Source organism: Rhinopithecus roxellana, chromosome 16 (assembly GCF_007565055.1).
Source record: "Rhinopithecus roxellana isolate Shanxi Qingling chromosome 16, ASM756505v1, whole genome shotgun sequence".
In the NCBI taxonomy this organism is placed as follows: Eukaryota; Metazoa; Chordata; class Mammalia; order Primates; family Cercopithecidae; genus Rhinopithecus; species Rhinopithecus roxellana.
In genome coordinates this window covers 101,762,522-101,788,500 of record NC_044564.1, presented here as the reverse complement: position 1 = coordinate 101,788,500, position 25,979 = coordinate 101,762,522, and the positions used below count along the sequence as shown (strand labels likewise).

General features: G+C 46.8%; 1 protein-coding gene and 1 non-coding gene across 3 annotated transcripts; both read right to left on the bottom strand.

Annotated features, from left to right (window-relative positions):
• Positions 1-9,796: 9,796 nt before the first annotated feature.
• On the bottom strand, positions 9,797-9,903 carry LOC115894134. The gene has a single exon (XR_004054169.1). It is a non-coding gene; the product is annotated as a U6 spliceosomal RNA (small nuclear RNA).
• A 9,223-nt stretch (positions 9,904-19,126) lies between these two features.
• On the bottom strand, positions 19,127-24,053 carry KLF4 (Kruppel like factor 4). Of its 2 annotated transcripts, XM_010371997.2 has the most exons (5): positions 23,374-24,053; positions 23,139-23,259; positions 21,504-22,476; positions 21,240-21,404; positions 19,127-20,206 (listed from the first exon to the last, which is right to left on the bottom strand). In XM_010371997.2, exons 1-5 carry the CDS (start codon positions 23,376-23,378, stop codon positions 20,031-20,033), a joined length of 1,440 nt encoding a protein of 479 aa, XP_010370299.1. In that variant the 5' UTR covers positions 23,379-24,053; the 3' UTR covers positions 19,127-20,030. The 2 variants fall into 2 exon arrangements, with proteins under 2 accessions (XP_010370299.1, XP_010370298.1); XM_010371996.2 differs by having other exon boundaries at positions 21,240-22,476.
• Positions 24,054-25,979: the final 1,926 nt, after the last annotated feature.

Below are 25,979 nucleotides of genomic sequence, written 5' to 3'. Positions count from 1 at the left end.
AGCTGGAAGCCAGGCAGTGACAGCGCCAGCGTATCCTCCTTGACTTGATTTTAAATTTCACAACTTTGGTAGCTTCAATAGGGAAGAAGAGGAGGGGCGCCGGCTTCCGCCTGCAAAGGCTTCACGGCGCGGGTAGCCCTGTCCGGAGCCGTCCTGTGCCGGGCCGTCCGGTGGGGGGCACTGCAGACCGCGCGGGCGCTGCGCGCGCCTCTGGCTCCAGGTGCAGAGGGGTGGCCACGCTCTCCTGTGTTGCTCACGCCCCTGGTCGCGCCGGGGAGAGCCGACTGGCCTCCCAGCGAGGATGCGGGGGAAGCCGCACCAGGGCCCACGGGAACCGGGTAAGGGCGCGGGATGGGATTGGCTCTGGATGTAGGTGCCCCCCGAGCCGCGCCCCGCCCCACAAGCGCTACCACTTGCACTCCACTTGAGCACGGAGCTTCAAGGACAGGCTATTCTGGGGTGCGGGTTCCGACACTAGGCTCCACACCTATCTGGAGACTCGTTTGGCTCCGACCTGGGGGAAGGGGGGAAACCTGGCCCGAGAACGGAGACTGCGAGACGTTCCGGGGGCGCCCTTAAATCTGGCTCCGATGCTTCCCCGCCCCGTCCCCGCTGTCACCTTCCTCTGCCTCTGCACTGCAATTCCACACCCCACTCCACCTCATCCCACCCAGACCGCTCACCCAGTTCAGACTTTGAACCCAAAAGCTGTCAGGCGTGTTCTGTGCCCGGCCACAGCCAGCGGGCGCTCTGGCCCTCGCAGAAGCCGCCGCAAGCGGGCATCGCTGTCCCCGGGGAAGGGACCCCAGCTAGCACCAGTAGAGGTGCAGTCACCCTTTTTAAGCTTACTCGGAGGCTAGATACATGGCATCCACTGACCTTGATCCTTTCCCACAGTCACCTGGACCCAGGCATATAATGTGGGCAGTTTAATGAGGTGTAAACGAAGTGCAAATGGCCTAGAAGCCCCTTGAATTTGAAGTAGGATGGAGGCTTTCTTTAGAAGGGGGGTTTATGAGTAGATTACTCACTCAGGGAATTCTGGTAACAGCCATAGTCTCTGACTGTTAATTGGTCAGAATTACTTTGTTAGAAGTCTGTACACCATTCCAAGTTCTAAGACGACAAGAGAAAGAATATTTCTGAAATTTACAACTGGGAGGGAAACAGCATATTACTTTCTGCATTAGAGTATACATTAGCATACTTGTTGAATTGAATTTTCCGCTTTCACTTTTTAATATATTTCCAATTTCCAACTACTCCCTGGAAAATTTTTAACAGGGGCAGCAGTAGGATTGGTGATGTGTATGCCACAGATGGAGATGGAAAAACTGCCCAGAACATGTTGACATTTGTAAAAAAGTTAACATCCCCCACGCTTTAAAACTATGATATTAGAAACAGTATAACGGCAAAAGTTACTCGTACAACATCTGTTCCTTCCAATGGGAGGATTTCTTTCCTGCCAAGAATTTATGAATTTTCTATAGGAGTTTGGTTCTGTTTGGGGAAGAGGGAAGGAAGCCAGCTAAAGCAGCCCCTTGGCTTCAGGGAATGCAGGGATGCATTGCTCCTGGCTTTTAGATGGCTCCTGAAGCTGCTGATGAGGCCAAAGTCACCCTTCAGAAGGACTTGGCTGCAAACAAGAAAAATCTCTGAACAGCCACCCACAGTTTAAAGTGACTATGCTGTCACTAAGAAAGGTCAAGGCTGTATGGCTTGAGGACAGAGATGAGTTAGTTATAACTCCCATTCACACAAGACCTAATCTTTGGAGGGCAACGGAAAGAGTTTATTATAGGGATAAAGCCCAACCAACTCTTATCAGTTCATTTCAAATGTTTCATTCATTTTCACATTGACCAGATAAGTGTTTGTTCACTCATCTCAGAAACTTCAATCTCTTCATCTACCATCAATTGTCTTTTACCCTTGCTCAACTGAATCTGGTGACTGGAAACTTTATCTTTCTAAAAAACCATGACGTGAGTGCTCAAAACAGCCATCTGGGTGAATGGGACACTAAGTGGATTAGCAGTTGAAACATTAATGATTCACTTTTGACTCAAAGCAAGTTTATCTAAGCAGATTTCCAATGGTCTTCTCTTATGCAATCAAAAGAACTTTCTGCTCTAGAGAAGCCTCTGTCCAGGAAGGGGGAGATTACCTTTTCGCACTTTAAAGTGGACCATTTTAGATTCTTGATTTTTGTTGTTGTAGAGACAGGATCTCGCTAAGTTGCCCAGGCTGGCCTTAAACTGCTAGCCTTAAGTGATCCTCCTGCCTTGGCCTCCCTGGGATCACAGGAGTGAACCATCATGCTTGGCTTTTTTTTTTTTTTTTGGACAGAGTCTCTCTGTCACCCAGGTTGGAGTGCAATGGTATGATATCGGCTCATTTCAATGCCCCCGCCTCAACCCGCCCTGACCCCGCCACTCCGATGCCAGGTTGAAGAGATTCTCCTGACTCAGCCTCCTGAGTAGCTGGGATTACAGGTGCCTGCCACCACGCCCAGCTAATTTTTGTATTTTTAGTAGAGATGGGGTTTCACCATGTTGGCCAGGCTGGTCTCACATTCCTGACCTCAGGTAATCTGCCTGCCTCAGCCTCCCAAAGTGCTGTGATTACAGGCATGAACCACTGCACCCAGTCTTTTTTTTTTTTTTTTTTTTTTTTTCCATTTGGAATATTTTAAATGAAACATGAAGAAAAATTTTCAATCCATTTAAGTATCAGGAATCTAAATTGGGAGTCTCTCTGAGCCTACTCTGGCTCAGGAAGCTGCCTTATAAAAATAATAACAATGATAACAATCTAAGTGGTTCCCATTTGGCAGTGGTTGTGGGGTGGAGCAGGACAACAGCAACCAACATCAAGGGTTTGGTTCAGGCTTTCAAATCAACAATATTTATTGAACACCTACTACGTCCCAGGTAGTTTCCTAGGCATTGTCCTCCTCCTCATTCTAGAGGGAAGCTAGAGAGTAAACAGATCCAGTATATGTTACAGTTCAGGTAATGGTAAGTGTCATGAGACAACATAAGCAGGTTAAAGAGATAATAACATAAGCAAGGTGGGAGGGCTCTTTTAGTATAGTCAGAAAAGGCTGCTTCAAGGAATTGGTATTTGAGTGGCCCTTCTAGAATTTTCTGAGTGCAAATATACCCCCAACACATAAACATAAATGTGTTTTACCAAGTTGGATAATACTATCTAAGCTCCTCCCCTTCACACACCACCCGCCACCCCCTCCCCGCTGTTAACTTCTGAGCATTCTTCTGCATGTAATGAGCAGGTGGTTCAAGAATATGGGTCTGAGTAGAATCAGGTTTAAATTCCAGCTCCATCACCTGCTTGTTTTGTGACTCAAGGCAGGTTACCTAAGTTCTTTTTGCCTCAGATGCCTCATCCCTGAAATGAGAACGGTCATGACTACCTTGTAGGATTATCGTGGGGACTGAATGAAAAAAAATGCCTGTGAAATGCTGAGTACAGAGACATCATGGAGTAAACCCTCCTAAATGTTGGCCCTTATTTATTATATTGTATGTTTGTTTTTGGAGACAGAGTCTCACTCTTGTTGCCCAGGCTGGAGTGCAATGGTGCGATCTTGGCTCACTGCAACCTCCAGCTCCCGGGTTCAAGCGATTCTCATGCCTCAGCCTCCCGAGTAGCTGGGATTACAGGCACCCTGCCACTGCCCCCGGCTAATTTTTGTATTTTTAGTAGAGACGGGATTTCACCATGTTGCCCAGGCTGGTCTCGAACTCCTGACCTCAGGTGATCTGCCCCACTTGGCCTCCCCAAGTGCTGGGATTACAGGCATGAGCCACCACTCCCTGCCTTTATTATTGTTTACTAGATAATTTTAATGGCACATAGGAGTCCATTCTAGAGGTGTCAGAACTTATATAACCAATGCCCTACTGTTGGGCAGAGAGAATGGGATATAAACCTAGCAGATGATGTGAATAAGCTAAAGGAGAAAAGTGAAACAACTAAACAAAATAATCAAAACCCAACACATGTAGAAAATAGTCCAAATCAACACATCTTCTAGGAGAGACCCATTTTTCTGCTGCTATCCCTGATGCTAAACATACCCACTCATAAAAACCTGCCTTCTTACCTACCACCTGTGTCTTAGTTAGGAGACCCCCTAGGTCTTGCTTCTATGACCTCCTGTGCAGGCAGAGGATGAAGGTCAGGAAGTGTTAGTTTGGAATGAAGTTCTGCAGCGGCTTAGCTGTGGGGGATGTGAGGTCTCATCTTCCTCATTTGTGCAAAGTAGGCTTGAAATAAAATGTTCTTTGGGGTTGGGCGCGGTGGCTCACGCCTGTACTACCAGCACTTTGGGAGGCCAAGGCAGGCGGATCACGAGGTCAGGAGATTGAGACCATCCTGGCTAACATGGTGAAACCCCGTCTCTACTAAAAATACCAAACATTAGCTGGACGTCATGGCGGGCACCTATAGTCCCAGCTACTAGGGAGGCTGAGGTAGGAGAATGGCGTGAACCCAGGAGGCGGAGCTTGCAGTGAGCCGAGATCACGTCACTGCACTCCAGCCTGGGTGACAGAGTGAGACACTGTCTCAGAAAAAAAAAAAAAAATGAGCCAGGCATGGTGGTGGTTGCTGTAATCCCAGCTACTCGGGAGGCTAAGGCAGGAGAATCACTTGAACCTGGGAGGCAGAGGTTGCAGTGAGCCAAGATCGTGTCACTGTACCCCAACCTGAGTGACACAGTGAGACTCCATCTCAAAAAAAGAAAAAAGAAATAAAATGTTCTTCGGAACACCTTCCAGCTCTGTCACTCATTTGTTCCCAGACTCTGCTCTGGTGCTCCAAAGAGCCTTCCTTGCTTCTGAGATCTTAAATGGCTCTCTGAGTCATTTGTTCATGCCCATTGACACAGACCCAGATCTATTTTAGGCTAAGATCCTGTTTAGGGGAAAGAAATTATCTTTAAATATTGGTAGTATTAGGAGAATGTTGGCAAAGCATTTTGGAAGATGGGCAAAGAAGCAGGAGTGTTTCCCATGGGCCATGGCTGAGAATGTGGGCTCTAAGCACAACCATCGAACGTGCCACTCCTGGGGTGAACTTCCTCTCCTGCATTCTCCATTTAGGAAGGCCTCAGAGTGTGTGACCTTCAGAAAAGATTCTTTCTTCGGAGTACTTCCAGTTGGCCCAACAAAAAGGGCTGCTAGCTTTTGTTTCAATAGATTGAATACATGTGTAAAATACTTTGAAATCCGTGAGTGAAATACCCAGGAAGAAAGGCAATGACCTATTTATTCTTGGTGATTTTATAGCAGTTATGGGGGTGCTATGATGCAGAAAACTATTGCCTTTTCTTAAGTCACTATCCAAACTGGAACCTAGAAGAATGTGGTGTATTTTTAAGCGAGTGACAGATAAGATTACTTGCCTTGCCAGCTCGGTGGCTCACGCCTGTAATCCCAGCACTTTGGGAGGCCAAGGCAGGCAGATCACGAGGTCAGGAGATCAAGACCATTCTAGCTAACACGGTGAAACCCCGTCTCTACCAAAAATACAAAAAATTAGCCGGGCATGGTGGTGGACACCTGTAGTCCCGGCTGCTCAGGAGGCTGAGACAGGAGAATAGCGTGAACCCGGCAGGCGGAGCTTGCAGTGAGCCAAGATCGTCCCACTGCCCTCCAGCCTGGGTGACAGAGCGAGACTGTCTCAAAAAAAAAAAAAAAAAAAAAAAAAATTACTTGCCTCTGTTACAAAAAGGGATGGGTTTGGCCAGTCTTTCCCGTATAGCTTCATGTGCACCAAATATAACCCTTGTTTAGAATAAATAATCGGCCGGGCGCGGTGGCTCAAGCCTGTAATCCCAGCACTTTGGGAGGCCGAGACGGGCGGATCACGAGGTCAGGAGATCGAGACCATCCTGGCTAACACGGTGAAACCCCGTCTCTACTAAAAACTACAAAAAACTAGCCGGGTGAGGTGGCGGGCGCCTGTAGTCCCAGCTACTCGGGAGGCTGAGACAGGAGAATGGCGTGAACCCGGGAGGCGGAGCTTGCAGTGAGCTGAGATCTGGCCACAGCAGTCCAGCCTGGGTGACAGAGCGAGACTCCGTCTCAAAAAAAAAAAAAAAAAAAAAAGAATAAATAATCAAACACACATTCCAAGGAGGTGAGGAGCAGATAAAGCAGAAGTTAGCTTTACTTTATCTGAGAAATGGTGTGATATGGCAATGGGGGCCTGGACTTCCAATCCGGCACATCTGGGTTTCAATCACAGCTCTGTGACCTTGGATATGTCACTTGACTCCTCTGGGCCTCAGTGTTATATAATAACAAGTTCCTAAACATCTAGCAGAGTTCTTGGCATGCCATAGGTGTTCAATGAATGTGAATGCCTTTTTCTATTCTACCTCCAGCTCAATCAACCAGCAAGTTTGTGTTTCCCAGTACATTCATCCTGACATGCAAAAAATGTTTTCCTGTGGTCAATAACAAAGATAAAGGAGCAAGAATCTGAAGAGTTAAAAAGAAAACAAACAAATAAACCACTTGACCTAAACCCACAATCTGAGAAATTGTCCCTCCTCAAGCAGTTTCTATTCCAGGCTTCACGTGACCAATGTGAGAAGGTTCTCAAAGCAAATGTTAGTTAAAAATGTTTACCATGCTGGACTTGGTGGCTCATGCCTGTAATCTCACCACTTTGGGAGGCTGAGGTGGGCGGATCACCTGAGGTCAGGAGTTCGAGACCAGCCTCACCAACATGGAGAAACCCTGTCTCTATTAAAAATACAAAATTAGCTGTGTGTGATGGCAGATGCCTGTATTCCCAGATACTCAGGAGGCTGAGGCAGGAGAATCGCTTGGACCCGGGAGGCAGAGGTTTCGGTGAGTCGAGATCGCACCATTGCACTCCAGCCTGGACAACAAAAGCGAAACTCTGTCTCCAAAAAAAAAAAAAAAATGTTTACCAGGGCTGGGTGTGGTGGCTCACCCTTGTAATCCCAGCACTTTGGGAGGCCTAGCGGATTGTCTGAGGTGAGGAGATCGAGACCAGCCTGACCAACACAGCAAAATCCCATCTCTACTAAAAATACAAAAATTAGCCGGGCGTGGTGGTGAGCGCCTGTAATCCCAGCTACTCGGGAGGCTGAGGAGGAGAATCGCTTGAACCTGGGAGGCGGAGGTTGCGGTGAGCTGAGATCACGTCACTGCACTCCAGCCTGGGCGACAGAGCAAGACTCCTACTCTGTATCAACAACAACAACAAAAAAAATGTTTACCAAAGGACAGGTAGTTAAAAACCGTGTACAGCTGAGAGTGTTGCTATCCGAAACCTAAAATAATTTTTCTCAAACCTTTATTTATAAAGAAAGACATTGAACAGGAGTGTTCAACTATGTCCTGAGGCAGTCAGAGGCTTTTATCTTTCATTCCTTCTGCAGATCCACTGTCTGACCATATCTCTGTGTGCTTTCTTTCTCTAACAAAGAGCCATGCATTCTAATTAAGGAAATCAATGAAACGTGCAGACCTCTACCTATGAGTTATTTGTCAGTTGGCAAATAGATTACTGGCTCAGTTTTGCTGGAGCCCAGGTAGACTCCACCATTCACAGAGAAGACCAACATTATCACACTTCCTAATCAGTACAACCATTTGACCAAGCAATTTTATCAACTTTTTAACATACAGTATCGATTGTGTATCGGGACAAGAAAATGAAAATAAAAGAGAACTAAACCTCCAGCGGGGTCATGGGTTTCCAAATGCAAATTGAGATCCAAACATTAAACAATAGAGATCATCTAATCCTTTTACAAAGACCCAAATTGCAAATCCAATTCCCATGCCAGAGTGGCTTTGTCTAACAAAGTCGTTAATGCAAAGAATCCCCTAGGCAAGGCCTCTTCTGTTTCTACGGGCTTTAGCACAGCAGAGCTATATGATGTCAGATATGCTGTCTCGCTGTAGAGTTAATTGTGCTTAAAACAAAATCACGTGTTCTTGTGGTCTAGCTATGCAGTTTCGAATCCATAGCAACCCAAGGTGTCTTGGTTTGAAAATTAAGATCCATTCTGACCAAATCATTAATTCCAACAGAATTTTGTGATATTTTTGAAGAAGGCCAAAACCCTCATGATGAATCTGAAAAACACGTCTTAATATGCCTTAACATGCACGCGATAAACAAGTTAAATGTATCTAAAAAATAATAAGCAATCGGCTGGGCACAGTGGCTCACACCTGTAATCCCAGCACTTTGGGAGGCCGAGGCGGGTGGATCACGAGGTCAGGAGTTCTAGATCAGCCTGGCCAAGATGGTGAAACCCCATCTCCACTAAAAATGCAAAAAAATTAGCTTGGCATGATGGGCACCTGTAATCCCAGCTACTCAGGAGGCGGAGGCAGAGAATTGCTTGAACCTAGGAGGTGGACGTTGCAGTGAGCTGCAATCGTGCCACTACACTTCAGCCTGGGCAACAGGGCAAGACAACGTCTCAAAAATAATAGTAATAATAATAAGCAATCAAGAAAATTGTAGGGGGGAGAATGGTATATGTGGTTGTAGTTAACATGGTTGAGTCTTGTAAAGAATCATGTATCACTTTTTCAAGAAAGGTAACAACTTTTTTACTGGGGCTAGAATGCTGATTTTCATTTAACTTATACTTTATGCCCTTTCCAGAGCAGTTGTAGGGAGAAACAATATCTGTAAACCTGCATATTTACATATTCTTTTTTTTTTTTTTTTTTTTTTGAGACTGAGTCTCCCTCTGTCACCCAGGCTGGGGTGCAGTGGTACGATCTCAGCTCACTGCAACCTCTACTTTCTGCGTTCAAGTGATTCTCCTGCCTCAGCCTCCCAAATAGCTGGGATTACAGGCGCCCACTACCACACCCAGCTCATTTTTATATTTTAAGTAGAGATGGAGTTTCACCATGTTGGCCAGGCTGGTCTTGAACCTCTGACCTCAGGTGATCCACCTACCTCAGCCTCCCAATGAGCTGGGATTACAGGTGTGAGCCACCGCGCCCGGCCATATTTACGTATTCTTACTCATCTTTGTTTCTCCTGACCTTTGCACAGTGGCTGATATAGTAGATCCCTGAATTGATTACATATGTTTGAATCAATTGCATGGAAAGAGAACATAGAACAAAGCCAGAATAATACTATAACACTTTGAGGGAATGGTTTCCTATGTTCTCTCTAGAGGGAACACAGTGACCAGTGAGTAGTCCTGTCTTAGTTGGCCAGTAACAGAGCACTACATAGAAGGATGATAAAGCACAGTAAAATACTTTTTGGATGTTAGAGCACAACATTACATCGAATTTAGGACTTTCCAGGGCTAGGCACTGTGGCTCATGCCTGTAATCCTAGCACTTTGGGAGGTCGAGGCCCTTGAGCCCAGGAGTTAAGACCAGCCTGGGCAACATAGGGATACCCTTGTCTCTACAAAATAATTTTTTGGAAAAATGAGCCAGGTATGTTGGTGCATGTCTGTGGTCTCAGCTACTTAGGGGGCTGAGAGGGAGAGTCTCTTGAGCCCAGGAGGTCGAGGCTGCAGTGTGCTGTGATTGCACCACTCAGCCTGGGTGACAGAGTGAGACCTCATTTCCCATCTCAAAAAAAAGGAAAAAAAAACAAAAAACAGAACTTCCTCTGAAAGCCATCTTTTCTGCCTGGTGTTTTTTTGTTTTGTTGTTGTTGTTTGTTTGTTTAGAAACTGATGTTTATTTTCCATCAACCTTATTTCCATGTTGCTTAAGAGCCCATTCAAGAACAGAAAAATATGGAACACTTCACGAATTTGCATGTCATCCTCGCGCAGGGGCCATGCTAATCTTTTCTGTATCGTTCCAGTTTTAGGCTATGTGCTGCCGAGGTGAGCACAGTGTTTTGTTTGTTTGTTTGTTTTGTTTTGTTTTTGAGACAGAGTCTCACTCTGTCGCCCAGGCTGGAGTGCAGTGGCGTGATCTCAGCTCACTGCAACCTCTGTCCCCCAGGTTCAAGCAATTATCTTGCCTCGGCCTCCTAAGTAGCTGGGATTACTGGTGCACACCACCATGCCCAGCTAATTTTTGTATTTTCAATAGAGATGGGGTTTCGCCATGTTGGCCATGCTGGTCTGGAACTCCTGATCTCAAGTGATCCACCCCCCTCGGCCTACCAAAGTGTTGGGATTACAGGCGTGAGCCACCACGCCCAGCCAGCAAGGTGTTTTTGATCGTCTTGATTCCTCTAAGCCTCCCTTGGGCTGTTAGGATGAAGCCATCTGTGGTTGGCCTGTTAAGTAAATCAGATCTAGGTGCTGGTTGCTCAGATGCCAACTCAATGTGACCTTGGGCAAGGTCACAAATCCTTTATCTGGGTCTTTTCCTTGAGTTAAATGGTCTTGAAGATACTTTCCTTTTCAAACATCTTACGTAATTTTATTTTATTTTTGAGACAGGGTCTTGCTCTGTCACCCAGGCTGGAGTACAGTAGAACAATCATAGCTCACTGCAGCCTCAGCCTCCTGGGCTCAAGGAATCGTTCCACCTCAGCCTCTTGAGGAGCTGGGACCACAGGAACATGCCACCACTCCTGGCTAATTTTGTTATTATTATTAATTTTTTTTGTAGAGACAGAGTCTCCCTATGTTGACCCTGGTTTCAAGTGATCCTCCCACCTCAGCCTCCCAAAGTGTTAGCATTAGAGGTGTGAGCCACCTACGTAATTTTACAGCTTCAGTCCTTGCAGTGTTACCCATTCCTAGGTGAGGCAGTAACAGTGCCTCAAAGGCAGGGCAATGGTCAATTCCGTGCACCGTCAGAGTCAGTTTATTTAGATGTATTCAGAGGTCAGAAAACTACTGTCATCCAGGCAAACTAGAAGAGTCTCAAGCTTGAAGTGGAGCAAACCAAATGGGTGGGTTTCACAGCACCCAAAGCTAAACCTTCCTGTCTGGGCAGACTGGCCCACTCAATACCCTAGAGTAGAAAGTACCCTCTTTTAGCTGGTGCGGTAGCTCACGCCTATAATCGCAGCACTTTGGGAGGCTGAGGCGGGTAGATCATGAGGTCAGGAAAGTACCCTCTTTTAGCTTGTATTTTATTTTATTATTATTTTTTGATACTGAGCCTCGCTCTGTCACCCAGGCTGGAGTGCAGTGGCACGATCTTGGCTCACTGCAACCTCTGCCTCCAGGCTTCAAGCGATTCTCCTGACTCAGCCTCCTACTGGTATTACAGGTGCCCACCACCACGCCAGGCTAATTTTTGTATTTTTAGTAGAGATGGGGTTTCACCATGTTGGTCAGCCTGGTATCAAACTCCTGACCTCAAGTAATCTGCCCGCCTTGGCCTCCCAAAGTGCTGGGATTACAGATACTTTTTTCCCAGAGTCAATGCAGAGAATCACTTGGCAAGGAAGAGTTCACTAAAAGGAGATGCCAGGATTTTGAGACAGGGTCTCACTCTGTCGCTCATGCTGGAGTGCAGTGGCGTGATCTCAGCTCACTGCAACCTCTGCCTCCCAGGTTCAAGCAATTCTCTTGTCTCAGCCTCCTAAGTAGCTGGGATTACAGGTGCATGAGACCATGCCTGGCTAATTTTTGTATTTTCAATAGAGATGGGGTTTCACCATGTTGGCCATGCTGGTCTAGAACTCCTGATCTCAAGTGATCCGTCCACTTCAGCCTACCAAAGTGCTGGGATTGACTCTGCAAAGAGTTTTGTTCATTTGAGGGGTTTGTTGTGTGTTGAGGAAGGCAGGTGGATGTCAGGTGACCTACAGGAAGCAATTTAGAGACCACTGGGCATGTCCTCAAGGATGCCAAAATTTGGGGAAAGGAGAAATTTTATCCTTTCTTTGGATGACCCAGGATTTTGGCTAAATAATCAATAAATGATTACTTTTATTCAATTAAGTTCAGTAACTGAGGGTATTCAAGGACAAATCAAGAAACCTCCTAGTGCCCTCCAGAAGCTCATGTCTTTAGGGGAAGCCAGACCCATAAGACCTTATAATAAACTGGGTGCAGTGGCTCATACCTGTAATCCCAGTACTTTGGAAGGCCAAGGCAGGAGGATCACTTGAGGCCAGGAGTTAGAGACCAGCCTGGGCAATATAGTGAGACTCCATCTCTACAGAAAAATAATAATGAAATGAACCAGGAGTAGTGGCATGTGCCTGTGGTTCCAGCTCCTCAGGAGGCTGAGATGGGAGGATCATTTGAGCTCAGGAGTTTGAGGTTGCTGTGAGCCATGTTTGCACCACTGCCCTTCAGCCTGGGCAACAGAGCAAGACCTTATCTCAAACAAACAAACAAACAAAACACAGAGAAAAACCCCACATAATCTTGTAATACATAAGAATAAGTGTTTAATGCAAGATCTAAGTAGAATGGAGGAGTATTCTTAAGAGCTGGGCTTTAAGAGATATATAGGCTTTTGTGAGGGTAGTAGGGGTCTTTCCAGAAGCGGTGGAGACCAGTATTGCAGGCAAGTTTCAAATGCTGAAACAGCCATGTGCACTGGGGGACCAGAAGTTGTTGAGCATGGCAGGTTTACCTAAGGAGGAACTAGATAAGGTCTTTTGTTATTGTTGTTTTTGAGACAGAGTTGCGCTCGTTGTCCAGGCTGGAGTGCAGTGGCGTGATCTCAGTCCACTGTCACCTCCACCTCGAGTTCAAGCAATATTCCTGCCTCAGCCTCCCGAGAAGTTGGGATTACAGGCTACTGCCACCACACCCAGCCAATTTTTTTTTTTTTTTTTTTTTTTTTTTTTTTTTGAGATAAAGTCTTGTTCTTGTCACTCAGGCTGGGGTGCAATGGCATAATGTCAGCTCACCGCAACCTCCACCTCCTGGGTTCAATCAATTCTCCTGCCTCAGCCTCCTGAGTAGCTGGGATTCCAGGTGCCTGCCACCATGACTGGCTAGTTTTTGTATTTTTAGTAGGGCCGGGGTTATGCCATGTTGGCCAGGCTGGTTTTGAACTCCTGAACTTGTGATCTGCCTGCCTTGGCCTCCCAAAGTGCTGGCATTACAGGTGTGAGCCACCACACCTGGCCCTAGATAGGGTCTTGAACAAGCAGCTAGAAGCCACAACTAGGGAAATGACCATGTTAAATCTATATCCACTAAGTGCTGGGGACCATGGGAAGTTACAGAATAGGGGATGGGCTTGACCAGATCTATTTGACCAGGAGAGCTGTGTGCTGGGCCAGAGGTGAGGCCAGAAACAAGAACTTCAGAACGAAAAGTACGAATTGTGTACATGGCATAGTGGCCCCAGCTGAAGAAACAGCTGCAGGAAACTCTGCCTTCCCCATATGTCTACTTTGACAAAGGAAATAGTACATTGATTGGGAGACAGAAAGTCTGAGGCTTTTGACTCTTCAACAGGGTTACTGGAAGAACCTGGAGTTAGCAAATCCTTTTCAATTGGGGTGGATCCTTTATACCTGTAGCCCTACCTGCCCAGCAGACTGAAACAAAGGTATTAGAAGAGAAGTGCTTTGAGTATGTCAGCAAGAATGAGAAGTGACAGCAAAATGCTAACCTGTAAAGGGAACCTGAGTTTCTTCATCCGCATACTGGAGATGGGAGAGGAAGATCCCATCCCTACTTTGTAAGATTGAGGTAATATAGGGTGTCAGTACTTTGTAAGCCTCACAGAGCTGTGCAGAAGGAATTATTATACACTGACAAAAAGTGACCTGGAGCAGGCAAGAAGCATGCTCATCCCTACAGAGAAAATCTCTTTCATTTGTCATGTCTAAGAGATTATTCTTTCATAGTTTATACCAATTACTATCTCCTGGTCTTTTCAGCAAGTGTATGCAGGGTTTCTCCAATTTCTCCATGAAGTGATTTGCTCATTTCAGCTTTTAAATGGGTATATAGGCCGCTATTTAGTAATATATTGATCCAGTGCCGGTTTGTACATATTCAAGTATTATAGGTGAGACAGGAATTATAGCCCCACTTGACCTTCTGGTCCTCTCTGTCTCTCTAAAAAGCTAACTTTCTTGTTTCTTGTTCTGTTTAGATTATATTATTGTAACATGTAAAATGGACATGAAAAGAAACATAACCAGCCTGGGCAACATAGGGAGACCCTGTCTTTACAAAAAACAAAAGCAGGCCGGGTGCGGTGGCTCACGCCTGTAATCTCAACACTTTAGAAGGCCGAGGCGGGTGGGTTACTTGAGGTCAGGAGTTCGAGAACAGCCTGGCCAACATGGTGAAACCCCATCTCTACTAATAATACCAAAACAAAAAAAAAGAAAAATGTTGTTAGGTATCTTCAGATGAGATGTCAAAGGGATTTCTAACTGTGAATTTACCTTTTGCTGTTATTAAATTGAATTTGTTTTTTTCCTCCTTTCCTTTAAGAACAAGTGGAGGCCACGTGTGGTGGCTCCATGCCTGTAATCCCAGCACTTTGGGGGACTGAGGCGGGTGGATCACTTGAGGTCAGGAGTTCGAGAACTGGCCAACAGGGCGAAGTCCCATCTGTACTAAAAATGCAAAATCAGCTGGGCGTGTTGGTGTTTGCCTGTAGTCCCAGCTACTATGGAGGCTGAGGCAGGAGAATGGCTCGAACTCGGGTGGTGGAGGTTGCAGTGAGCCGAGATTGCGCTACTGTACTGCAGCCTGGGCGACAGAGCAAGACAACGTCTCAAAAAAAAAAAAAAAAAAAAAGACCAAGTGGAGAAAGACATTTGGGCGAATGATTGCAACATGCTGACTCATCTAGGGTGTCAAGCAGACTGAAGCAATTCAAAAAAGTATATTATATCAAGGGCACCGTGGAAAACAATTAAAAAGATGGGCTCCAGATGCACATGACTCCAGAGAAGCAATTTGACTAATATTTCTACCCCATGCACCCATTCCTCTCCAGCTAAGTTAACTGGCTGTGGTAGACTTGATTCCAGCCTGAAAGATTTTTCTGTGTATGATAACATTTTAGCAGTTGCTTTCCCTCTGTTTTGACTGTGACCAAGAGATTAAAGAACCAGGTTCTTCAAACCGATTTAAGAATTTATTAGTTTTTCAGGAGATGGTGAGAAATTTGCTCAAGATTCACCTTTTTGTTTAAGTTAAAGTTTTCCAAAGGGAAACTTTCCAACTTTCATTTTAGTTTCATTTAATGTAGAAAAAAAAGTTTTTATTTTCATGCAGTATTCTGACTTTAACAGTAGTTTGTGGTTTGTATTTTTTTTTTCCCCACAGGTAGAACATTCTGTGATATTTTTTACAGCATTCATTATGTAGACTGGTCTTGGAGGTTTTATATGAAATATTATTGAATGACTCTGCATGTGAACAATGAATGATAGTTTCATAAACATCCTTTAGGAGGCAGACATAGCTTCAGTTTAGCACTATAAAAACATGTCACTATACAATAGCCTGTAGAAGGTGCTAAGCAAATACAAAGACGTAAAACAAATAGATAAAATGCAATACGTAATAAAATCATGAACAAAATGATAAGAATAATACATAAGGTAAAAGGGTTTATATGTGGGACTGGGTGGCGTTCATGTCTGTATGAGAGAGATGGAAATGGACAAGAGTGGGTGAGGGAGTATCTACGCTACAAATCCATCTATGTATGTATGTTGTGTTGAATGGAGCTTCAGAAGCTAGAACATTTAATAGGACAGGTGGCTGACACAGGCTGCTAAATTTAGATACTCCCATTTGTTGAAGTACAACAGGTACCTCCGCTGCTTGTTTTAATATTTTCTCTGTGGACTTGCTTCTATAGCACAAAGACGGCCTCACCTGGGCTTCCTTATATGGAAATAAATTATATGTAAAAATTAGTAATCTCCAACTGTGAAGAGCATTTCATGTTTCTAAAAATTTTAACACTTTTTCAGTTATTTTATTTTTTATTTTTTGGTAGAGATGGGGTCTTGGTGTTTCCCAGGCAGCTCTCAAACTCTTGGCCTCAGGCAATCCTCCCACCTCAGCCTTACAGGCGTGAGCCACCACACCCGGCCTGGAACAATTTTTGGATGAAAAAGAAATATTCCCCATGACCATCCTACATGAGATAGTGAAGGCATCTGTTTTGATTTACAAACTGAAACAGGGTAGCAAGAGTCAAATACGTTTTGAAGCAGAAAGAATTTTATCAGAAGAGACATTTTGCTGGAAAATAGGTGGACTGAGAGTCTGTTGATGCGCGTAGGAAACATCATTGTTAATCCTTTGTGTGTGTAGGCACACAAGTTAAAATAAAAAGCAGTAAAATTAAGTGTCATAAGGAAAATATAATAAGCAGGCATCACAATTATTAGGTACTCCTTATTGTACAGTGTATAAACGGCTCTGTAACACCATAATGACAGTACACCTAGGAGCCCACGGCTGATAGGTCCCAGAGTAAATCATTCAGTTATTGGTGTACGTTGAATAGTATTTTGTTTGGTCACCATTTTGGGAAATCTTTGTCATTCATTTTAGATAGTGAAGCTTTCTTTTTCAGGCTAGAAAAAGTTAATGTAGGCTGAGTGCTGCGACTCACGCCTGTAATCCCAGCATTTTGGGAGGCTGAGGCAGGAGGATTGCTTGAGCTCAGGAGTTTGAGACCAACCTGGGCAACATAGTGAGACCCTGTCTCTATAAAAATTTTTAAAATAAAATTAAAAATTAAAAAAATAGGGGTAGGAAGAGAGAGAGCATCAGGAAAAATAGCTAATGGATGCTGGGCTTAATATCTAGGTGATGGGATGATCTGTGCAGCAAACTACCATGGCACATGTTTACCTATGTAACAAATCTTCACATCCTGCACATGTACCCCGAACTTAAAAGCTGAATAAAAAAATTAAATAAAAATTTAAAAATGAAGAAAAAGTTAACATAGAGGAATGTTAATCTGTGACATCAGAAAATTTCAAATAAATTTAAAATTCTTGATAATTTATGCATGTTTCTTCTATTTGAGATAATATGCACTTAGCAAATATAAAGATGGCATTTTATAGTCATTTTCATACAGCAACTGTGTGCCAGACGATTCTGTATAACAGAGGTGGATGATGAAAGCAACCAACCACAATTTAACAGAAATCTAAGAAATTTAAACTTAAAGGAATCTAAACATAATTTACAGAATAATGTGTTCTAATGAAGGCTTTGTGTTTAAATAATTTTAATGGCTCTTTATATCTTCATTCTTACGAAAAAGTTTTTCAAACTTATTATAGCGGCTTTAGAATATTTGAAAACTGCAAAAAAGAAAATTTAGGCTGGGCATGGTGGCTTATGCTTGTAATCCCAGCACTTTGGGAAGCCTAGGTGGACAGATCACTTGAGGTCAGCAGTTCGAAACCAGCCTGGCTAACGTGGAAACCCTGTCTCCACTAAATATACAAAAATTAGTTGGGTGTGGTGATGGGCGCCTGTAATCCCAGCTACTCGGGAGGCTGAGGCAGGAGAAGTGCTTGAACCCAGGAAGTGGAGGTTGCAGTGAGCCAAGATCACACCACTGCACTCCAGCCTTGGTGACAAGCAAGAATCCATCTCAAAAAAAAAAAAAAAAAAAGAAAAAGAAAGAAAGAAAAAAGAAAAGAAAGAAAGATAGAAAGAAAGAAAGAAAAAGAAAGAAAGAAAGAAAAAGAAAGAGAAAGAAAGAAAGAAAGAAAGAAAGGAAGAAAGAAAGAAAGAGAAAGAAAGACAAAAAGAAAATTAAAACTGAGAAAACCAGTATGAATATTTTGGCAGTTCCTTCTAGGGTTTTCTCTTAATTTCCTTTTGTTTCTCTCTCTCTCCTTCAAAGCACACATACACTTAAATGTACACAGTTGAATTGGTACTGTTTATAGTCTTATATCCTGCTTTTTCCACTTAACATACCGTGAGCATTTTTCCATGTCATTAAATATGCTTTGAATATGTTCTTGGCCACATAAAATTCCATCCTATTGATGCACCTGTTTTCTTTTAAGCTGAGACACATGCCATGCTTTCCAGTCATGCTGGACTCTCAAAAGCCAAAGAAAATACCTTGCGTTGATCTACCATAAGCCTCTTATAAATGTCCATTTTTTATTTCATTTAGTAAATGTACCAATGGTACAAATGCGCCTCTGGACACTAGATATAATCAAGTTAATAAACACTCTAAAGAAAATGCCAGTGAGCAGTGAGCTCTGCCCCCTTGATGATAAGTATTAGTCACCCACATCACTATTACAAGTATATAAGGTGTCAACAAGTGTCACAAATGCTTTTTCCATTTTGTGATAGCCCCAAATGAATTTCAATCTCTCAGCCACCCACCTCAAGAACTTCAGATTCTAACAGGGCAGTTTTGAGTTTTAATATTAAAACTTCTAATATAAACGCTACAAACTTACAAAAACACCAACTTTACTTTATACTTAGTTTTGTGAATTTGTATAATTTTAAAATTATTTTATTTCAGTTTGTTTGCCCACCTTCAATCAGGGGAACTGACTTAGTTTTAAAACAATCTGCCAGAAACTTTGGTTCTGACCTCTTTAGGGCTGTAACTAGTAGAAGCAATGTATCTGTAAGACACACCAAGCATAAATGAATCCTTTAATCCTCAGGAGGGCACTGTGGAACTATGTTCTTAGGGTTGTCTGCTGTGGGAAGGTTCTTTTGTTACTCAAATGTGAGGGGCGCTGGGATAGGCCTGCACAGAAAACTTTTATATTTTTATTTACTTTAAAAGACAAACCCTAAGGATTTTTTTTCAGTATGAAACTGAAATGTATGTATTTCATAAATATTTTCATACTGAACTGAGCAATTTTAAGAATGATTAAGCTGTTTCTACTGGGAAAATCATAAGTAAGGAAACTGCTTTAATGTAGCTTTATGTACATTTGGATAGAGAAAACCTGAACTGGGTTTTTAATCTTGTAATTTTTAAACTTACAATATTCAAGAGTTCTCAGCCCTATATTGATAGTATTTATTGTAAAACTAAATAGTTTTGTTAAAAAAAGGTATTTTAATTTGTTGACATAAAGTTAGCTTTTTTGGGCATGCTTCTTACATGCCCTATTACCCCAGTGTGTTTAAACCAAATATTGTTCATATTTTTCCAGGAGAAAAACAAAACAATAAAAAACATTATTCAGATAAAATATTATAGGTTTATTTAAAACTTAATTCTCACCTTGAGTATGCAAAATACAAACTCCACAAAATGTTCATTTTACTTTGTAGTTTACAAATATACAAAATAGACGTTTGCTTAAATTTATATTACATATTTATTAAGGCAAGGAACTATATAGAAAAACACATTTGTTCTGCTTAAGGCATACTTGGGAATAAACCATTGTACAAATTATTGCACATCTGAAACCACAGTGCATAACAGACTGTCTGCATAAAAATGCTAAAGAAGTAAACCAGGTATATTACCTGACTTAGGTCATAAATGTAGATCGGAAGACAAATATAGATTTTCCTTGTCAAAGTATGCAGCAGTTTGAAAACTTTGGCTTCCTTGTTTGGTACCTTTAGAACCAAGACTCACCAAGCACCATCATTTAGGCTATTTAAACATGTTTTCTGTACCTGAATTTCTTCCTCTTCTTCTAACATCATAATAATGGCTTTTAGAAGGTAAAGAGAATACAAGGTGATCTTTTATGCTTATATTGCATCAATACACTATTCAAGGGAATTCTGGTCTTCCCTCCCCCAACTCACGGATGTAATTTATACCCTGATATCCACAACTTCCAGTCACCCCCTTGGCATTTTGTAAGTCCAGGAATATAATATTCAAGTCGGATTTAGAATTGGAATGATAGAAGATCCAGTCACAGACCCCATCTGTTCTTTGATTTTTGTCTTTTGGATTCCGCATTTTTCCTGATTATCCACTCACAAGATGACTCAGTTGGGAACTTGACCATGATTGTAGTGCTTTCTGGCTGGGCTCCTTCCCTCATCGGGAAGACAGTGTGAAAGGTAAAAAATACTGAATTCTCTTCTGGCAGTGTGGGTCATATCCACTGTCTGGGATTTAAAAATGCCTCTTCATGTGTAAGGCGAGGTGGTCCGACCTGGAAAATGCTCGGTCGCATTTTTGGCACTGGAACGGGCGGTGTCCAGTGTGTTTACGGTAGTGCCTGGTCAGTTCATCTGAGCGGGCGAATTTCCATCCACAGCCATCCCAGTCACAGTGGTAAGGTTTCTCACCTGTAAAGGCAAAAGAAAAAAAAAAATTAATGCCATTGCTATATCAAAGAATGGGCCCTTTTAAAAACTGAAGGCCAGATACTAAAACCAACTCTGACCCTATCCTAAAGGAATCCAGGAAAAGTCTTTATACCACTGACGGGCTGTATTGAATTCCATGTCATAAACAGGAATACATTCCATGTCTTAAGTATTTGGTCTTGTTTTTAGGGGGTCAGTTAAGCACACAACCACCACCTACACCTATACTAATGTTTCACCAAAAACACACAAACACCACCTAAACCTATACTAATGTTTCTTTTGAGTCAAGACATCTCAGTGGTGAAAATGAAATTTGGAAATTGTGATTGGTGGTGTGTGCAAACCAGGCAATCTTATTCCTACTACAATTGGGGATAAAAAGCCACAGGTGGCTAATTTTTTTTTCTTTACCTTTACCTTACTGAATGCTAAGTGCCTACGTGACTTTGAGTACCTACTTACATTGACATGGAAATGCTCTGCAGTGACAATCCTAAATCAGAATCTCCCCAGCAATTTTGACCATCATATTCTTGGAATTTAAAATAAAACCTTCTGCTTGTGGGGGGGAAAAAATAAAAATGTAAATCAAAACAAATAAAAAATAAATAAGACCGAATTGTTAAGACCAAAATTCAAAATAATAGAAAGGGAGGGTGAACCTGGGAAGGTAACATTAAAAACCTAGTTTAAAAAAAAACCATCATGCTTTTGCATAGCAAAGTATAATTTCTTGATTACAATGCCCAAGCTAGGAGAGGCCCACAGACCGCGGGGAATCTCTGCCTTTTAAAGGCCAAACAAAATTGCACATTCAAGCACAGATACCATCCATCAAGCAAAAGGCTCCTGGGAAGAAAAGTAGGCGCCGGTTTGCTGTCCTCCCCAGTGATCCCAGAGATCAAGGTGATAGACTGCCCTGGGAAGCCAAGGAAGCACTGAGGAGTGTCCACTGGTAGCCCCATAGGGCTGGAAGCTAACCCCTTCCTTCTGCAGTTTGTCCGCCTACCTGTGTGGGTTCGCAGGTGTGCCTTGAGATGGGAACTCTTTGTATAGGTTTTGCCACAGCCCGCGTAATCACAAGTGTGGGTGGCGGTCCTTTTCCGGGGCCACGATCGTCTTCCCCTCTTTGGCTTGGGCTCCTCCGGCATGCAGGAACCGGGTGGCATGAGCTCTAGGGGTGGAGAAGGTGGGGTGAGCATCATCCCGTGTGCCCCGAGGGGCCAACACACACAGGGCTCCCCAGCCCGAGCTACAAATCCCCGGGACTGACCTTGGTAATGGAGCGGCGGGACTTGAGGCTGCATCTGGTCGGGCAGGAAGGATGGGTAATTGGGCCCCGGGTGGGGATGGAAGCCCGGGGGAAGCGGCAGGGCAGGGTGACAGTCCCTGCTGCTTAGCACTTCCTCAAGACCCAGGGTCGGGGTAGTCCTGCTGGGGAGCTGCCGCCCCAGGGGGAAGTCGTGTGCAGCCGGCCGGTGGCCATTGCTGAGAGGGGGTCCAGCACCCAAGTGGGTGCACGAAGAGACCGCCTCCTGCTTAATCTTGGGGCACGTGCGCGGCGGCCCACCGTTGTAGGGCGCCACCACCACCGGGTGGCTGCCGTCAGGGCTGCCTTTGCTGACGCTGATGACCGACGGGCTGCCGTACTCGCTGCCAGGGGCGCTCAGCGACGCCTTCAGCACGAACTTGCCCATCAGCCCGCCACCTGGCGGCGGCGGCTGCTGCGGCGGAATGTACACTGGGTCCAATTCTGGCCGCAGAAGCTCGGCCACGAAGCCGCCCGAGGGGCTCACGTCGTTGATGTCCGCCAGGTTGAAGGGAGCCGTCGGAGGGGGAGCGGACTCCCTCCCATAGAGGAGGCCTCCGCCCGTGCCGCCCGGCGCCACGCCTGGGTCGTTCCCGGCCCGGATCGGATAGGTGAAGCTGCAGGTGGAGGGCGCGCTGGCAGGGCCGCTGCTCGACGGGGACGATGAGGAGGAGGCTGACGCTGACGAGGACACGGTGGCGGCCACTGACTCCGGAGGATGGGTCAGCGAATTGGAGAGGATAAAGTCCAGGTCCAGGAGATCGTTGAACTCCTCGGTCTCTCTCCGAGGTAGGGGCGCCAGGTTGCTACCGCCGCAAGCCGCACCGGCTACGCCGCTCTCCAAGTCTGTGGCCACGGTCGCCGCCGCCAGGTCATACGGGCGGCCGGGAAGCACCGGGGGAAGTCGCTTCATGTGGGAGAGCTCCTCCCGCCAGCGCTGAGGGGACACGGGGGGAGAGGCCCGTCAGTGGTGGTCCCCTGTTGCCACCGGATATACTGACGTGCTGGCGGGCCACACGCGACTGCACCGCCCAGACATGGGGACTGGTCAAGCAGCAATCACCAGGGAACCCAGGGCGCCAGGGCTGCAATCTCAGCCCACACCCGGGTCGGAGAAGCGGTGATGCGTCTGTATCGCAGGCGTTATATCCTGTCTGCCCAGTTGCTTGTGAGTGAGCGCCACGGCTGGTCCCTCCCCCGCCAGGTCCCGTGGACGTCCCCGAAATTGGCACACCGAGGCTTTCTCGGTGCGCTCTCGCCACGGGGCCGCCTACGCGCTAAACTCACTCTGGCCCAGCCAGTGACTGGGGACGCGGCCACCTCCCGCCCGGTGGCCCGCGCGCGCCCGCCCTACCGACAAGGCGCCCGGGGACTGGTTAAGACCCGGCTTGCGCCCCAGGCGGCTCCGCAGTGCTCGCACCACGGGCATGTACAGCTGAGCCAAGGGCACGGAAGCTATCCGGGGAAGGCTGCGGAGTCCGCGCGGTGGCAGCTCCTTACCTTCGTTCAGTGGCTCTTAGTGACCCCAGGGCTCCGCCCGCCCCCACCACACCCACGGAAACCCACCGGGCGTTCCCGGCGGCCCGGGGTGATACTCACGTTATTCGGACCACCTGCTTGACGCAGTGTCTTCTCCCTTCCCGCCGGGCCAGACGCGAACGTGGAGAAAGATGGGAGCAGCGCGTCGCTGACAGCCATGTCAGACTCGCCAGGTGGCTGCCTGCGAGCCGGGCAGGGCGCAGAGACAGAGTCAGGGGCGGCTTTCGGCCGTCGTTCCGGCGCGTCCCACCGGTCCTCACCCCTCCCTGCTCCCAGCACCGCGCGCCTCACCTACCTCATTAATTCGGGGGCCCAGAAAGGTCCTCGGGAGCCCGAAGCAGCTGGGGCACCCGAACCCCAAAGTCAACGTAGAGAAGAAACGAAGCCAAAACCGAAAACCCCAAATTGGCCGAGATCCTTCTTCTTTGGATTAAATATAAATTGGAGACGTCCTTTTTTAAAAGTTCCTTTGCATACAAAAGTTCTTGGAAAAGTTGTAAACTCAAAAACAGACAATCAGCAAGGCGAGTAAGTAGGTCCGATGGCTGGGCGGCACTCTCTTCCACTCAGCAGCGTCCCCCACCGCTGTCGCGGTCGCCTTGAGTGCTGCCGCGGGTGCAGGGGCTGTGGCCGGGGCGGTGGGCGGATGGTGCCGCCAGGTGAGACTGGCTGCGGTGGCGCGGAGCTGCGAACTGGTTGGCGGCGCGGGGCGCGGAGTCCGGGGAGTTGTGTGGAACGCGCGCGGCCATGGGCGCGGGCCGCGGGCGGGTGCGAGGGTGGGGGGCCAGAGGGGCGGGGAGGGTCACTCGGCGGCTCCCGGTGCCGCCGCCGCCGCCCGCCACCGCCTCTGCTCCCCGCGCGCCCGCAGACACGTTCGCTCTTTCTGGTCGGGGAACTGCCGGCCACCGGCGCGCGCTCCTTACTTATAACTTCTTTCCTTCAGCCTTTTCCTCCGCCTTCTCCCATGCCCCGCCCCTCCCTTTCTTCTCTCCGCCCCCCCGAGGCTCCCCTCCATCGTTGCTATAGCAGCTAAATCAACAAACTCGGCGCACGTGGGGGCGGGGGAGGGGAAGGAGGGGCGCGGGCGGGGCCGGGCCGGGCCGTGACGCCAGCCAGGCAGCTGGCAGGCTGGAGCCGAGCTGACGCCGGCGGCAGTGGTGGCGGCGGCGGCGGCGTCCGCCCCAGAGCTGGGCGCGAGGAACCGGGCGCAGGTTCGGTCTCTGCGCGACCAGGGCAGTACTCACCGCCATTGTCGGTTCCGTGCGTTCGAAGCCCGCGAAGACTGGTGGGGTCAGCGGGCGGGATGGTCACGCGTCCCCATCCCTGCTCGCATACGCGCTTGCCGCGCTGTCTGCGCGCTGGAGAAGAGCGCGATTATCCGCGTGACTCATCCAGCCCTCGGTCTCCCCCTCCCTCCCTGCGCTCGCTGGAGTCCGCTCTCGCCGCGCAGCGCCAGTGCCCTTGCCGGCGCTCGGCCTGACCTCGCACGGTTCCTCGCGGTCTCTTCTGCCGAGGGGTGGGGGGCGCTAGGGGTGTGGAGAGGAAGCGGGTGCCCAGCACTGTGCAGCGTGAACTGGGAGCCTCAGGAGAAGGCCAGAGGAGTGTTCGCCGGGAACTGGCAGAAAGAGGCAAGAATGGGGAGTTATGGTTTTGATACTTTAAAAAGCGAGAAAGGGAATGAAAGGGCTCAAGATTTACTCAAAGGAGTGAGGGAGAGAAGAGGGACTGTGAGGCGCAGAGACACTTTTCAACCAGCCGTCTCGAAGCACTCTTTCTCTGTCTCTCTCTTTCCTTCCTTCTCTTTCTCCTTCCTTCCTTCCTTCCTTCCTTCCTTCCTCCCTCCCTCCCTCCCTCCCTCTCTCTCTCCCTCCCTCTCTCTCTTTTCTTTCTTTCTTTTTCTTTCTTTCTTTCTCTTCTTTTTCTTTCTCTTTCCTTTCTTTCTCTTTCCTTTCTTTCTCTTTCCTTTCTTTTTCCTCTTTCTTTCCTTTTTTTTTTTGGACACTCTCGCTCTGTCACCCAGGCTGGAATGCAGTGGCACGATCTCAGCTCACTGCAACATCCTCCTCCTGGGTTCAAGCGATTCTCCTGCCTCAGCCTCCCGAGTAGCGGGGATTACAGGCGTGCGCCACGACCCCGGCTAATTTTTGTTGTTTTTCGTGGAGACGGAGTTTCACCATGTGGGCCAGGCAGGTCTCGAACACCTGACCTCAAGTGATCTGCCCGCCTCGGCCGCCCAAAGTGCTGGGATTACAGACGTGAGCCACTGCGCCCAGCCTCGAAACACTTTTCAAGCCACGCACTCTCCTTTCCACTTTATGGATGAGAAACTGAGTCATAAAGAGGTGAAATGGCCAGTAAAGGTCAAAGGACAACTCGTTCCTTCGGCTCAGGCTCCGGGTAGGTCAGGCCCCCCGACTTCGCTGGGAAGTGAAGGATCCTTCCTATGTGCCAGGATCCTAGCTCCCGAAAAGTGCACACCGAGCCCGCCGCAGGTGTCCTCGCCCACCGGGAAGGGAATAGAAAACGGCAATCTTTACTTCAGTCTTATAACGCTGCCTCCCCCACCCCCACTCCCCTTGGTTTGTGATCAGTAATTTTCCAGCTGGGAAATGTTTTGCTCTCATCTTCTCAGCAAACAGTATTTTTTTTAAACGTGAATGTGGTGTTCGGTATCACTTTCTAAACGTAGGCTTGGCGAGGTGTTTACTTTGGATTCGGGCGCTCGGCGCGGGGCTCCGCCCCCCTCTCCAAGGAGCCCCCTCACCGGTGAACGCTGGCGCTTAGCCTGGTGTCAACCTAGGAAAGAAAAGGGAGGGGAGACTGGGGAAAGGGATGGAAGCTCGGGCACCGGGCAGAGAGTGCGCTCACCCCATTTTGAGTTCTAGTTGCCAACGTCCTTTG